General features: G+C 26.8%; 1 protein-coding gene across 1 annotated transcript; it reads left to right on the top strand.

The window, feature by feature from the left end:
- Nucleotides 1–621: 621 nt before the first annotated feature.
- On the top strand, nucleotides 622–8,101 carry LOC122269366 (uncharacterized). Its single transcript, XM_043042095.2, has 3 exons — nucleotides 622–795; nucleotides 3,717–3,838; nucleotides 7,794–8,101. The coding sequence occupies exons 1-3, from the start codon at nucleotides 723–725 to the stop codon at nucleotides 7,962–7,964; spliced, it is 366 nt and encodes a 121-aa protein (XP_042898029.1). The 5' UTR covers nucleotides 622–722; the 3' UTR covers nucleotides 7,965–8,101.
- Nucleotides 8,102–17,475: the final 9,374 nt, after the last annotated feature.

Genomic DNA, 17,475 nt, shown 5'->3' with positions numbered 1-17,475 from the left:
TTACTGAAACATCTTCAACTTTTATTTTTTCGATGTTTACTTTTACTCAAAACATCTTTTTCATCATTTTTAAACTTAACATTTTGAGAATTCTGCTGTCTAATGTGCAAAGATAAGTTGTCACTTTTAAAATTAGCAGAGATGATCAGTCTCTTACCAAGTAGAGTAACAACTGGCCCGACACAATCAATAAACAAACAAAAACCTTTGCAAGTTAAAATGGGCACTACAATAAGAATAAAATAAAAGTAAACAAAACAATTCAGAAACTGGTTCAATCTTTTCTAAGGAAAGAAAAAGGCAAATAAGTTAAATAAAAGATGTTCATAGTCAAACACAAAATATTTAATATACTTTTATATGATAAATGAAATCTTACAATAGCATTTTATCACGTGAGCATAATATTTTAAGCAGCATGTAACATAAAAATAATACTATTTTTTTAATAACTAATTGCACAGAGAAAAACATTTTGGTAAAATCGTTATCTATTAAAGCTTTTCCAGCAATTTCTCTCATCTGATGGATTAAGCCAAAATAACAATCATTCAAGTCCAGAAAGTAGTGATAAAATTACACTGGGGCGCAACCGCAAGGGACAGATTTAATTCCCGAAAGATGAAATTTGGAGTTAGACTCGATTATTCAATTGCACTTTTTTTGGTGATACATATACTAAATCTGATATAATGGAACGCTTCGCAGTATAACAGCTTGTGATGGATAGATACAGACTGGAGATTTTTCTAGTCCTTTTTACCATGGGAGCTATACTCTCAGTTTGTAGCGGAGGTAAATAAAGCTTTTTTGAAAGTTAATTTTTAACATTGTATTTTATACTTGTTAAAAATATTTTATATGTCCTATTAACTAATTAATAATAAGATAATTATATTTTAGTTTATATCTAATTATTCTACAAAATAACGGGGAAAATTCAGCATTTTTAGAAACCATAGGCAAAACAAAAATGTGTGTTTAATATATTTTAAACCTTCATAAGACAATTTGTTTTAGTAATGTTATATTGAAATATTTTTGGAATTGAGATAGATTTGTAAAATTAAATTCATTGGGTTTACACGTAAAATTGATTTAATTTTTAAGAGCATTTTTTTTCTGGTAGGATTTTAAAAATTCTTCCTTCTTTAAAGGATTGGCCATAAACTTGCATTTTTGCGCTGGTAAATAAACAAAATTATAAACGTGATAACTACAAATAAACTAGAATTAGATAGTACTATTCATAATATATCAATAATGTATAAATATTTATATTTTGATCCAAAATAAAAACACTTTTCATTTCGCAGATATTAAAAGTTAAGGATAGCTTTAAAAAAGAATGCAATAAAAAGTTACCCCCATTTTCTGAGTAACTTTGCCCATCGGGTGTTTCAACTTTTAACTGAAAGAGAAAACAGTGAAAATACATTTAAACACCATAAATCAAAGCTGCAGACCTCTGATAACCCTAAGCATTTTTTTTTTCTACAACAGATGGAGAAACTTGAAATTTAAAACTGGATAAAAGAACGAGTAAACATAGTTTAGAAGAGACTTACGATAAAATTTACCTAAATTCATTTATTTTATATATGTTTCTTTTTAATGTTAGTCCTTACAAATTTAAAGATACAAAAAATTAAAATAAAGAAATAAAATAGTTTTAAAATGATATTTTCTCGCGTTAGCTATCCGCTTTCATTCTAAAAAGAAAACAAAAAAAGAGAGAATTAAACTCAATTAATATTAAATGCATTATAAATATCTTGTACTAGTTACAAATCGAAATCAATTTTATGCGTCTCGAGTTCGACAAATTGGATAAAAACCGTCTAAAAGAAATGAACATAATATAAAAATATTGAAAATGTGACGACCTTACAATTTTTAACATTCCCTTTTTAAATATCGTTATATTGTCGATGGTGTTCATGCCTGATATTTATTTTACTTTCTAGTTGGATGTTATACGTGCTCGGTTGACCTCAGAACAGAAAAGTTTCCAGCCAATAACAGCTGTGCTTTTCCAAAGGATGGCAATGATTTCGCCCATTGTAGTCACAATAGTAAATACTGCAAAGTAAGATAATTTTATTTAAATTCATTTCTTTCTGATTTGAATTTTATTGCTTTAAAAATTCAAAAAAAATAGTTTAAGGCTTAGAATAGAGGAGGGAGAGATAAAACCATCCATGTCCATCATAATATAAGCTTTTGAGACACCGCATCCTTATATTGGACAACATTTGGCACAATTTTAATACCTAAGATATTATATTTAATGATCTTTTTTCTGTTTGTTATGTCACAAAGCGATTGTATATGAAAAATTATGATTGGTTTTGCCTTCCTTAATTAAAATTTTTGAATACAACAAGTAAGTGATTCGATTAAAGTGAAGGGATTTATTCATAGTCGTGTATGTCAACCTTTATCTATCAAAAGGTAACTCAATAGTGAATTAAGTTAACATGTGTTATATACTAGTGAATTGGTATTTAATATTTATAGTGGTAGTTACACTACATTACTCCCTTCCAGAATTTTATCTGTGATAGAATTCGATGAACGGATACCAACCCCTAATCATTGGGGGCCCTAGGCCATGGCCTATTCTGGCCTGTAATGGGTAATTTAGTAGTGGGTAATCCAGCACTGCTTATCACTTCTAAACTCGAATTTACCAGAACTATTATTTGGTCGCCAAGTATCGCCAAGAAATATGCGACTTTCTTGTAAATTTTCTCATCAAACTATCTATGTAGGGTCCGTCTGCGTCTGAGATACACAGCCTCACAACACAAAAACACACAAATAATCAGAAACTCATTATACGTTACATTATGCATCATTCACGAGCAGTACATTATATCAGCGTATGTAAAGGTGAAGTGATTATGAATTTTTTTTTTTTTCTGTTNCATTTTTGCGCTGGTAAATAAACAAAATTATAAACGTGATAACTACAAATAAACTAGAATTAGATAGTACTATTCATAATATATCAATAATGTATAAATATTTATATTTTGATCCAAAATAAAAACACTTTTCATTTCGCAGATATTAAAAATTAAAGATAGCTTTAAAAAAGAATGCAATAAAAAGTTATCCCCATTTTCTGAGTAACTTTGCCCATCGGGTGTTTAAACTTTTAACTGAAAGTGAAAACAGCGAAAATACATTTAAACACCATAAATCAAAGCTGCAAACCTCTGATAACCTTAAGCATTTTTTTTTTCTTCAACGGATGGAGAAACTTGAAATTTAAAACTGGATAAAATAACGAGTAAACATAGTTTACAAGAGACTTACGGAAAAATTTACCTAAATTCATTTATTTTATATATGTTTCTTTTTAATGTTAGTCCTTATAAATTTAAAGATATTAAAAATTAAAATAAAGAAATAAAATAGTGCTAAAATGATATTTTCTCGAGTTAGCCGAGTTTTTATTCTAAAATGAAAAGAAAAAAAAGAATTAAACTCAATTAATATTAAATGCATTATAAATATTTTGCACCAATTACAAATCGAAATAATTTTATGCGTCTCGAGTTCGACAAATTGAATAAAAACAGTCTAGAGAAAAGATGAACATGTAAAAATATTGAAAATGTGACGACCTTACAATTTTTTTTATTCTCTTTTTAAATATCGTTATATTGTCGATGGTATTCATGCTTGATATTTATTTTACTTTCTAGTTGGATGTTATACGTGCTCAGTTGACTTCAGATCAGAAAAGTTTTCAGTCAATAACAGCTGTGTTTTTCCAAAGGATGGCAATGATTTCGCCCATTGTAGTCACAATAGTAAATTCTGCAAGGTAAGTTAATTTTATTTAAATTCATTTCTTTCTGATTTGAACTCTGTTGCTTTAAAAATGCAACAAAAAAAAATTTATGTGGCTCAGAATAGAGGAAGAAAGGATAAAACTACCCATGCTCAACAAAATACAATGAGCTTTTGAGACACCGCATCCATTATATTGGACAACATTTGGTACAATTTTAATACTTAAAAAATTATATTGAATGATCTTTTTTCTGTTTCTTATGTCACAAAGCGATTGTTTATGAAAAATTATTATTGGTTTTACCTTCTTTAATTAGAATTTTTAAATACAACAAGAAATTCGATTAACGTAACCATTCTAACAGCTTTATAACAAACAAATATCTAATTATTAGTCTAATCTAATGTATTCTCTTTCAGGGCCAAAATACGAAGAACAACCCTATAAAAATATTCTACAACGTGAAAAAACTCTAAGAAATTACAATTTATTATTTTTAAGCATTAATTTAAAGTAATTAAAAAACTAATTAACCCTTTTAAATACCAATCAGTCAAATGACTATATTTTTGAAATTTTTAGAATTATTGCATTTAATAATGAACATAGGAAGTAGAAGAAATGTTTTTTATTAAAAAAATAATTAGATTTTATTTTCATAGCTTGTTTCTTATATTTTCCGCTTAAACTCCCATTTCGGGACAGATATGATAATTTTCTTCGAACCAGCTTTTCACAAGTATTGAAGATGACTTACTTCTAAAAAAATTTCACAATTATAGAAAAAAATTTTTTCAAGGATTGCTTTCAAAAAAGTGAATAGAGGAAAAAGTCACAATTTCTTCATTTCAAATATTTTTCATTCTCATAAAAAATATGACAAATGACAATATTTTTTGAAATTTTTAGAATTATTGCTATATAGTAATGAACATCTAAAGCAGGATAAATATTTTTTACGAAAAAAAATAATTGGTTTGATTTTTCATAGATTGTTCCCTATATTTCCTGCCTAAGCTCCCCATATCGGAAAAGACGATAATTTTTTTTATCCTGCTTTTGACAGGTATTGAAGATGACATATTTCTAAAAATTTTCCGCATTTATAGAAAAAATTATTTCTGAGGATTGTATTCAATAAAGTGAATGGAAAAAAAAGTCACAATTTTCCCATTATAAAATTGAAATACTTAATAAATATTTTTCATTCTCATAAAAATTAATAAAAGATTATCATAGTTTATATTTATTGATACATTTATAGAATTTAAATTAATCTATAAAGGGTAAGTAGGAAAAATAAAGAGTAGTTGTTCCCATATCGAAAGTTTTGGTGCCTAATGGTTTAAATTTAATTAATTGATTTTTTTTTAAAACATATATATTATCGCATTAATTAGTTAACTTTCTTCTTAGAAACATATTTCTTAGAAACATATTTCTTAGTAACAATAACTTTACACTCTATTTAATCCAGTAAAATCGTCCCTAATATTCTTGAATAGTTACAACAAAAATTAATGTAGTTTAAATTTTTTGATAGAACTGGAAAAGAACTTTGAATTCAAGTTTTCTTATTGGGTACTTCTTGCAAGCGACGTTATGCGTAAGTCAACTAATCAGGTTCGACACACACGCGTGACGTCGTTAGCGTGTATCCGATTAAATCTGATACGAAAAGTGATTCAGCGTGATAATAAATCCAATCCTTTAACACATAACCACACGCAATGCACAACCACACAGTCATGTAATTTGTTACAAATATCTAATGTCTCATCCCCGCCACTATCTTGAAAGAAAAAAAATTCAAATTTCGAACTTTTTTTTTCAAATATCTATTAAACTATTGATTTTACAAAATAAATAAATAAATAAAAAAGGCGAAATGTTTTTGTTTCTTTCATTTTTTTTTACAAAATTAAGTTTTTTTACAATTTAAGACAAATACGAAAAGCTTCCTGAATAGAGCTCATTGAATTTTAAGATTTCCTCCAAAAAATATGAAGAGTTTAAATTCCTGGTAGTACCCTAACAGACAAACAGTTGTGCAAAAAATTATTATTAGTTGTATAATATGTATGTTTATCATTCTTGATATAATTTTTTCTAATAAATACCAGCATTTAAAATATTGTATCTCAGAGTTTATAGTCACTTAGATATCTATAATTATTATTCCGACAAACTTACTCCTCGAATTCACTTTTTAGTTGGAATCGAGCAATACCTACAGAATTTCATATTTTTGGCAAAATTATATCAACTCAAATGAATTATATCAGCAAATCAATTACATCAATTAAATTATATCAACAAAAACTCAAAATTATATCAACTAGCTTCCTCTTGGTCTCAAAATGTACAAAAAACAGCAATTTACATCTTTTTCTAACACGAATACTTCAGAAGAAAAAAAAAGAGTAAAAAATTAAGTGGTTTTTTTTCCTCACACGTAGTGGTCGAAGATATTGGAAAACTTAATTGGATGGGCTTGAAGTAATTGGATTTTTTATCACTCATTTTACCAACCAATGCAACAAATGAAAAAATTTCTTATTTTTTTCAGAAATTAAAAAGTAATATTTGAATCATGCATTTTAGTAAACACTTTTTGACAAACTCAATTTACTCCGATTGTAACGTAAATCGATGTTTACTTTTCGATAGCATTTTCGGCAGTTATTGATTCTCGCATGAATTTTAAATATCCCGATATATATCAAACAATATGGAAAATTGGAATCGTGCATTTGAGTGTTTACTTTTTAAGGCAATAATTCTATCGAATATTTGGCAATTGTTGCCATTGATTTCTCCATAGTTTTTTTTTAAATCCGATAATCGCGAAACGAAAACACGCATTTTAGGAGTCCCGATTCGCGTGATTTCATGGTCGATATTTTTTTCGGCAATTAAATTACTACTACATATTTAATGATTTTTAATTATTTTTTTTATTGTGATAATTATTTACAAAATGCGAAGGAAATAATTTGTCCAACAAAATGGGAGAATATGACCATAATATTAGAATAAAAAATTATTACATATTCAATTAAAACAAATTATATATTTTTTTAAACACAGTGCTTTTGTTATTTTAAATTAGCAACATATACACCGAAGAGCATTACATTATGACCACCCTCCATCTATAACAATGGTTTCTCGCCCAGGAACAATGTTTTCATGGGGCACATTAGGACCCATAATCCTCATAGAAAAATCCCTGACGTGTGTAAGCTACTTGAACATAGTTGCAGACCAGGTTCACCCATTCATGGCAACAGTTTTTCCTGCGAGGGATGGTGTTTACCAATAGGATAATGCACCATGTCATAAGGGTCGAATCGTCATGGATTGGTTCGAGGAACATTCCAGTGACTTTCATGTCTTGGCCCCCAAATTCACCTGACCTTAATCCAATAGAGCATTTGTGGTCCTACTTGGAAAACCAAATTCGTGCTTCCACGTTACCCCCTCGCAATGTGAGGGAATTACAAGACCAGTTGGTGAGCGTTTGGTACCAGATACCTCAGACTACCTATGCACCTTGTGGAACCAATGCCACGGCGGGTGCTAGCAGTTTTGAGGGCTAAAGGTGGTCATAATGTAATGGCTCTTCGGTGTATATGTTTAAATTGAATGGCTATTTCTTTCTGCTACTTACTGCTTTTGCTTTGCAAAATCACATGTTTCAAACATAAATATTTATATTAATAATAGTGACAGATAGAGGTACCTTATACCTACTATATAAATACTAATACTGAAATATGTATGCAACGACTTATCATAACTTTTATGGAAAAAAGTAACAGTCATTTTAGAAGGCGAGTGTTTTTTAAAAATGATAAAAATAACTAAATGAGTTATTAATTTTTAATAAAACCATTGATTTTACAACCATTTTTTAACTTTATAGAGTAATACTTAAATGTTAATTCAGAAATAGTTAAATGAACTATGAATTTATTTTCAGGCCGTGGTCACAAGAATCAATGGAATTTTTGTAATGATATCAAGAGGTTGTTCGGACGACTGCTCGGAGGACTGCGTTGAAAAAGGATATGGAATTCGAATAAGAGACTGCGTAATATGCTGTGAAAAGGAAGCCGACTGCGGGACCAGCGATCTTTACAAGAAAAAATGACCCGCGGAGAAACAAAAAAATGACCAGGAGAACCAAAATAACGTTGGATGCATGGTTTTCTCGTCATTTTTGAACACGGCTTTGTTGATTTTTCTTAATTTAAGAGAATGGAAGGTGTTCTACGCATTAGGTTGATCAATTCAAAAAGAACAATTAATCTGGAGTTGAAATAGCAACCAGATATGTGATGACCTTTAATATTCTTAAATGTGTAGCTGTACAAAGTTGACCACCTTTCAAACTAAACCATCCAATTGCTGCACCACAAACCGTAAATAGCAAACTTATAGTGGTTTTTCATGGGAACGAGATGACAACAAAAACACAAATCACATCAATTTCGTTCAGCGAATTTTTTGTATATTGATGAATTGTATCGAGAAACTATAAGCATATCTATTCAGCATTATACAGTATTTATCCTTAGTAAAACTAAGTCCTCAAATTTGATGATTTAAATAAAAAATTTGAAACTTGAATTTGTGAAGAATAAAGCTACAATATAATTTAAATGTTGATAAAAATTATTATTACTTTTTATAAAACTGTATTGGTACCTTGCACCAACATGATACAATATGGAATATAATTTGAGAAATTTGAAAGTATGCGCATGCTTAAAAATTATTTACGGTGATGAAATTTTCATTTTTAATTGGGGATAAAGTATCAAGAAAGCAGTAAATAAAGAAAGTAGTATAGTAAGCAGTATAGAAAGTAGTATAGTAAAGTAGTATAGAAAGTAGTATTGTTTTAAAAAATGAGCTGCTATTAAACAAATTAAGCTGAAAACCGAAATGACCCTATCTGTATTACCAATAGTGATCGAATAAATTTTTGCAATAAAGATAGTCAAAGAGGCATTTAGTCATAACTCTGCGATAAATGCTACTTATTTCTATTTTTTTCATTTTAAATTTGAACACTAAATTTTAAAATATGAAAAAACAAATATTTTTTAATTGCAAACGTATTAAACTATAAAGTTGGTGATTGAACTATTGCCATATTATTCAGAATAATAATGAAAAAAAAAACTTTAAGACAAACTAAAATAATAATATTTATAACTTAACCTAGTATGTTATTTCAGTTTGCTCCTTTTGCTTTGGGTTTCGTGACAAATAATATCACTCAAATAAACTCCTAACATTATTAAAAAATTAATAAACAAAGCAGTTTTAATTTTGAATCGTATAAAATACTTTATAAATAAAATATTTGTAAATAGAGGTATCTATAAGAGAAATTTTAAATGAACAAATTGATATTATTAAGTCTTCTCTCAGTTTCTTTGGGTACTCTATAAAACGAAAAGGTATTTAATATGTCAATTACCAATTAAAATTATATTTAATTAATAGTTAGTCACAATGATTATAAATGTATTTGTGTAATTATGAAATTAAATTTTTATGCATAAAATACCTTATAAAAAATTCAAAGAAACTTTTTTTAATCTTAGTTACGAAAACATATTTTTTTTAAAAAAAGACTCTTCTGTGAAATAAGTAAATAAGTTAGACTTGACTTGCACAACAGAAGAGGTTATTAAACAATGTAATAATGAAAAACAAGTTAGTAAAGGAAAATTCGAATTAACAGAAGGAATTTTTGAAATCAAATTCAATGAAATGAAAATTTATAAATATAAAAGCATTCTTTTAAAGTGTTTCTTTCAAACTAATGTAATTAAATAATATTCAATATTTTTTTTAACCCATCAATAACTTCATTATGCAATAAATGAGACAAATTTTTTTTTTAATAATCGGGGCAAATTTAATAATATTGGTTTGTGATTGCAAAATAATTTTTTTCATTTCAACTGATTCCAAAAATGAATAAAATATATATTTATTTAATGATATGACCCATGATATAAAATGAAAAAAATCTAAAAAGGCAATTTTTTAACAATAATCACTAAACATTTTTCCCAATCGATATATGGATGTTTTTTTTTTTTTTTTTTAACTTTTAGAACGTATTTCTACAATTCAGATACTTGTAATTTCACATAGATTGAAGTTTGAAAAATCACTCATTAAGTAAGAAGATATAATATTAAAAAATCTAACAAAAGCAGGCTAATATACATGATTATGAAATTAAAAACAATTTTAAAATATAGGAATTCTTTATTTCAAGACTATTAGATATGAAATTGTCATCCTACAATCAGAAACAATGAAAAAAATCAGTTAAAGGTAAAACATTAGCAAAGACGAACATCACAAATCCAATTTTTAAATATTCCACATGTGCGATAATAATAAATACAGTGGAACCCCGGTTTTACGTTTCGTACGTTAGTTATCCCGCTTTCTACGTCATTTTCTGCTGGTCTGTGAAAATTATGTATACAGATAATATTAAATTATCACGGATTTTACGTTTCCCTTTTAAGAAAATCCCGCTGAACAGATCAAAATCATATTTTCTCTACAAAACTCGCACAAACTTTTTCTGAATTTCCTTTTGCTTCGTTTTCTTTAAGAGAGACTTGTTTATTAGCCGTTAGTAGCATTATTGTATTACTTTCTATTCTATCTTATTGTCCGTGAGAGGCAGGGCCGGATTGAGCGTACGCTGGGCCCTAGGCCATTCAAATTTTTTGAGCCCTTCGATTAAGTTGTTTTTCTCGTATATTTTTTATTTATTCAACTATAAAAGTATTTATATATCTTTTCATTTGAGATAGCATATTTAAAATAAAAATAAATAATAATAAATTAAATTTCACTTTATTTTGTTAAATTAGAACTAAAAAAATTTATTTTGAAAAAATTTTAATTGAAAAAATTTATACAATATTTGAAATAGATTTTTTTTAAAAAAAATCATTGTTTTTCTTAATTTTTTTAAATTCATTTTCAAAAAATCCATTTTAAGGGGGCCCCAGGTCGCTCTAACGAGTAATACGGCACTGGTGAGAGGTTATTTCCCCCTCGAGTCAAAATCAGAAATGGAATGAGCAAAGCACGGGAGGGAACTGTGGTTAAAAGAAATATGGGAGTTTACGAGTGGAATTTTTTCCAGCAAACTTCAACCTTTGAATCATGGAATCATCCAATCATTTAAAGAACGTTACACTAAAACAACTAAATAATCCTTTCTTTTTTTTATTTCGGTCACCTGCAAGTTGCTTCAAAAGGAAAATTAAATGTTCTGGGAGGTCTGAATTTTATTTCTAAAGCGTTGGACAGTGTGGAAAGCCTCTCGGGGTTGATTGCTTCTTGGTATCCAATAGGAACATTGGCCCTTCTGAAAAAATGCATGTCTGAAGATCTTTCGAAGTCGATGATGCAACCCACATCCCATTTCTTTTCAATTCCTTCAATATCTGATTTAATGCTCTCAATGATAGTCACGAAAACGATGAAGATGAACAAAAAATATCTGACAACTGCTTAAGAATTTGAAAACTCTGAAACACTTGTGGAACTAACCTCTAAAGCAAATTTACAAACAATATTAAGTATCCAGAAGAATATTTTTATAATTGTATTTAAAAACAAAAAATATTTAAAGATTACACATTTTTTCCAGTTGTCCTCCATCAATGTATTTTTTAATGCAAGTTCCTTGGTAAAACGTAAAATCGAGGTTTCACTGGGTATAAAAATATATGAATGTAAAATAAAATGCAAGTAAATAAAATGCAGACAAAATTAAAATGCAATAAGTAAAAATGTAACAAATTGAATAATTTTCTTTACCCTTCATTAAATTTGGTAGTAAGAAAGATAACATTGTAAATGACTAGATAATGTTTCACATATGCTACAATAAAATGTCTGAAAAATATATCAAACAGAAATTTTTAAAAATTAAAACATAATTAACTTTTCTTATGATTAGAAATCTCATTTTTATTTGTGTCCATTGACAATGGAAATAAATACATAAAAATATTTTATTTTAAAAAAAGCATGTAAATAGAAGAATAAAAAACTGTAAAAGAATACAATACTTTAGAAAAAAGAAAGAAAAGATAATTGCATTACTTGCTACAATTTATCAGAATTTTTGGTTTCGTTAAATTCAGCAAAAAGAAACATAAATGCAGCAATAGTTAATGACTAAAAATGTTTCAAAAAGTATCATAATAAAATATTTCAGTAGTACTTCCAAAATTATAATAATAATTCTTAAATAAAGTTCAAATAATAATTCACCAAGATACTATTAAAAAAAAATTCTTTTTTTAATTTCGTTACTTTCCAGTAACAGGAAACAAAAAAATAACTTGAATCAAAACAATATATAAAAAATGCAAATGGAATAATTAAGAATTGAGTAATAACAATAAATTACAGAAAAAATTTAATTTTAAATAAATTGTAACAGCTTATAGTACAAAATTATGTAAGTTTCCTTAAATTCAGCAACAAGAAATATAACACAGTAAATTACTTGAAAAAAATTATAGTACCACAATAANATCACTTTTATGGAAAAAAGTAACTGCCATTTTAGAAGGCGAGCGCTTTTTAAATCTGTAATAATTACAATGATAAAAATAACTAAATGAGTTATTAATTTTTAATAAAACCATTGATTTTAAAATCATTTTTTAACTTTATAGAGTAATACTTAAATGAAAATTCAGAAATAGTTAAATGAACTATGAATTTATTTTCAGGCCGTGGTCACAAGAATCAATGGAATTTTTGTAATGATATCAAGAGGTTGTTCGGACGACTGCTCGGAGGACTGCGTTGAAAAAGGATATGGAATTCGAATAAGAGACTGCGTAATATGCTGCGAAAAGGAAGCCGACTGCGGGACCAGCGATCTTTACAAGAAAAAATGACCCGCGGAGAAGCAAAAAAATGACCAGGAGAATCAAAATAACGTTGGATGCATGGTTTTCTCGTCATTTTTAAACATGGCTTTGTTGATTTTTCTAAATTTACGCGAATGGAAGGTGTTCTATATATATTAGGTTGATCAATTCAAAAAGAACAATTAATCTGGAGTTGAAATATCAATCAGATTTGTGATGACCTCTAATTTTCTTAAATGCATAGCTGTACAAAGTTAACCACCTTTCAAACTAAACCATCCAATTGTTGCACCACGAACAGTAAATAGCAAACTTATAGTGGTTTTTCATGGGAACGAAATGACAGCAAAAACACAAACCACATCAATTTCGTATATGGTCACGATTATGATTCGTATATGTCAATCACCAATTATAATTATAGTAAATTAATAGTTAGTCACAATGATACATTATAAATGTATTTGTGTAATTATTAAATTAAAATTTTATGCATGAAATACTTTATAAAAAATTCAAAGAAACTTTTTTTAATCTTAGTTACGAAAATGTATTTAAAAAAAAAGACTCTTCTGATAAAATAAGTTAGACGTGACTTACACAACAGTAGAGGTTATTAAACAATGTGATAACCAAAAACAAGTTAATATAGGAAAATTCGAATTAACAGAAGAAATTTTTGAAATCAAATTCGATGTGTGTAAAATGAAAATTTATCGATGTAAAAGCATTCTTTTAAAGTGTTTCTTTCAAACTAATGTAATTAAATAATATTGCATATTTTCTTAAACCCTTCAATAACTTCATTATGTAATAAATGAAACAGAAGTTCTTTTTTTTTAATAATTGAAGCATATTAATTAACATTGGTTCGTGATTGTAAAATAATTTTTTAATTCATTCATTGAAAAATTGAATAAAATAGATATCTTTAACGATATGACCCATGATATAAAATGAAAAAAATCTAAAAGGGCATTTTTTTAACAAAAATCACTAAACCTTTTACCCAATCGATATATGGATGTTTTTTAAATTTTTAAACTTTTAGAACTTATTTCTAGAATTGAAATACTTGTAATTTCACATAGATTGAAGTTTGAAGAACCACTCATTAAGTAAGAAGATATAATATTAAAAAATCTAGCAGAAACAGGTTAATATGCATGATTATGAAATAAAAAACAATTTTAAAATATAGGAATTCTTTATTTCAGGACTATTAAATATGAAATTGTCATCCTACAATCAGAAACATTGAAAAAAATCAGTTAAAGGTGAAACATTAGCAAAGACGAACATCACAAATCCAATTTTTAAATATTCCACATGTGCGATAATAATAAATATAGTGAAACCCCGGTTTTATGTTAGTTATCCCGCTTTCTACACCCTTTTCTGCTGGTTTGTGAAAATTACGTATACAGAACACTGGCCCTTCTGAAAAAAATGCATGTCTGAAGATCTTTCAAAGTCGATGATGCAACCCCCATCCCATTCCTTTTCAATTCCTTCAATATCTGATTTAATGCTCTCAATGATAGTCACGAAAACGATGAAGATGAACAAAAAATATCGGACAACAGCTTAAGAATTTGAAAACATGAAAACTCTGAAACATTTGTGGAACTAAACTATAAATCAAATTTACAAACAATGCTAAGTATCCAGATGAATATTTTTATAATTGTATTTAAAAACAAAAAATATTTAAAGATTACACACTTTTTCCAGTAGTTTATCTCGTAAATGTTAATTTTTGAAAAATATATTTACATTTATTTTTGCCACAATTTTAAGTTATCCTCCATCAATGTATTTTTTAATGCAAGTTCCTTGGTAAAACGTAAAATCGAGAGTTCACTGGGTATAAAAATATATGAATGTAAAATAAAATGCAAGTAAATAAAATGCAGACAAAATTAAAATGCAATAAGTAAAAATGTAACAAATTGAATAATTTTCTTTACCCTTCATTAAATTTGGTAGTAAGAAAGATAACATTGTAAATGACTAGATAATGTTTCACATATGCTACAATAAAATGTCTGAAAAATATATCAAACAGAAATTTTTAAAAATTAAAACATAATTAACTTTTCTTATGATTAGAAATCTCATTTTTATTTGTGTCCATTGACAATGGAAATAAATACATAAAAATATTTTATTTTAAAAAAAGCATGTAAATAGAAGAATAAAAAACGGTAAAAGAATACAATACTTTATAAAAAAGAAAGAAAAGATAATTGCATTACTTGCTACAATTTATCAGAATTTTTGGTTTCGTTAAATTCAGCAAAAAGAAACATAAATGCAGCAATAGTTAATGACTAAAAATGTTTCAAAAAGTATCATAATAAAATATTTCAGTAGTACTTCCAAAATTATAATAATAATTCTTAAATAAAGTTCAAATAATAATTCACCAAGATACTATTAAAAAAAAATTCTTTTTTTAATTTCGTTACTTTCCAGTAACAGGAAACAAAAAAATAACTTGAATCAAAACAATATATAAAAAAATGCAAATGGAATAATAAAGAATTGATTTATAACAATAAATTACAGAAAAAATTTAATTTTAAATAAATTGTAACAGCTTATAGTACAAAATTATGTAAGTTTCCTTAAATTCAGCAACAAGAAATATAACACAGTAAATTACTTGAAAAAAATTATAGTACCACAATAAATAAATATGCATATAAAAATAAATAAATAAAAATAAACAGTAGGTATATAAATATGACAAATTGCAATGCGTGACTAAAAATATTTAGCTTTAAAATAAAGTGACTAGAAAAGTTTTTATAAAATAAATGAACAAAATTACAAATGAAATGTCATAAATATTAGAAAATAAATCATTGAATAAAAAATAAATCAGGAAGAAAATACATAAAAATAAATACTAAAATATAAAAAAATGGAAAATAAATTTACTGAGGAGAAATAATAATAAAAAAAACTAATATCATAAAATGAACCCCTTTTTAAAGGAAAAAAAATGGAAAAGGAAGGATTTTTAAAATATAAATTTTTTTTTAACAGAATAGCAAATGAAGAGAAGAAAATGTATAAAAACTCACACAATATAATAAACTCACATGTTACCTTTCATTACTCACATGTGTGGTAAAACAAGATTGATTAGTTGTTATTTGTTATTTTCATTCAATAACTATATTGTGAGTCAAATTAATTTGGTAGCATTGAAGAACTTGTAGCATATAATGTAGTCCATCAGAACTGTAGAATAATTATTACAAAATGAAACTTTAAATGGAGTTTAAAGCTAATATGTTTTCTTTAACGTTAAATTGAAATTAAAATTACAAATTATCTCTTATTTGGCTTAGTTTTCAAAAATTGCATCAGATTCACCACAATAATTTTTTATTATTTATTTTTTTTTTGAGCAAAAGCAATTCTAAAGGCAAAATTAAAAATACAGATTGGAGAAAATAATTTGGTGATAGATATATTTTTTCTTCATGTACTTAGTAATATGACATGACATTTATTTCATATTTTTTCAAGTGAAATCAGTTCTATAATATAAAGCTTTTTAATTCCTATTGTTTTAAAAATATCTGCAATTAAAATGCAGATATTAAAAATTAAAATGCAAAAATTAATTTATATGCAACTCTGCAAGCAGTTTTATCTGAAATCACAAAAATAGATAAATGCATAAAAAGATATCTGAAATAAAAATGCACCACCAAAAATATATATCTATATCACACATGAAGAGATGTACGAAGTATTGCACAATATTGCAACTAACAATTTAAATATATTGTACAGTGCGAAAAATAAAGAACGGACCACTCGGAATAACTTTTGATCTAATGATCAAATCTTCATGTTCTAGGACTCATTCTTAATGGTTCGAAGGGGTGACCTCAAATATGCTAATTAATGAGTGCAGACCATATTTCAAGTTACGAAATCAGACACAAAAGCATACTTTCTCTGAATAAACATACCCTTTTTTCAACGGATTTGGGTTTCTGATCCCCAAAATATGTAGCAACAATCTGGGAAATATAGTCCCTTTAGTTTGGTCAGGAGAGCGGTCCAAAGTTTGAACCCTTTAAGGTAAATTTTACTTTTTGTGTATCTTACCATATCTCGAGAATTGAAAAACTTTTGCACACATTTATTAAATTCGTTTATCCAAAGATAAACCTATGCAAAAAATAAATTTCAGCATATATTTAGTATTTTTTATTATTTTATTTCAAAATAGTCGAGAAATATTTTGAATTGTAAGGTATGTAATTTTTTACATTATTTAAAAGTATGTAACATTGCAAATAGAAAATTTACAAATACAAATTTGGCAAAATACAAAATTTGAGCAAAATCAGTTGAATGGTTCCAGAAAAATAGAATTTTAAAGAAGTTCTATATTTAAATCAAAGTAACCCCCTCGAGTCAACAAGAATGAGTCTTAGAACGAGAAGATCTGATCATTAGATCAAAAGTTATTTAGGGTGGTCATTTTTTTTGGCGCACTGTACAATGAGAAGTGCTATTTAATTTCGTTACATAATCTTTTTGAAAATATTTCAACTGCTAATTGAAAACAACTGCAAACAATTGTAGCAAATGAATTATCATTTTTAAAAAGAATCTACTGATAATGACTAATTAAAGAAAAAAATTTAAATAATAAATAAAATGCATGTAAATATATGAGGCTTCTCT

This window comes from Parasteatoda tepidariorum, chromosome 3 (genome assembly GCF_043381705.1).
Source record: "Parasteatoda tepidariorum isolate YZ-2023 chromosome 3, CAS_Ptep_4.0, whole genome shotgun sequence".
NCBI classification, from domain to species: domain Eukaryota; kingdom Metazoa; phylum Arthropoda; class Arachnida; order Araneae; family Theridiidae; genus Parasteatoda; species Parasteatoda tepidariorum.
This window is presented reverse-complemented; position numbering and strand designations above follow the sequence as displayed.

Coding starts and splice junctions, on each gene's coding strand:
- LOC122269366 (XM_043042095.2), top strand. CDS start 723: ATGGATAGATACAGACTGGAGATTTTTCTAGTCCTTTTTACCATGGGA. Junction 796..3,716: donor ACTCTCAGTTTGTAGCGGAG/GTAAATAAAGCT, acceptor TTTACTTTCTAG/TTGGATGTTATACGTGCTCA. Junction 3,839..7,793: donor ACAATAGTAAATTCTGCAAG/GTAAGTTAATTT, acceptor ATTTATTTTCAG/GCCGTGGTCACAAGAATCAA.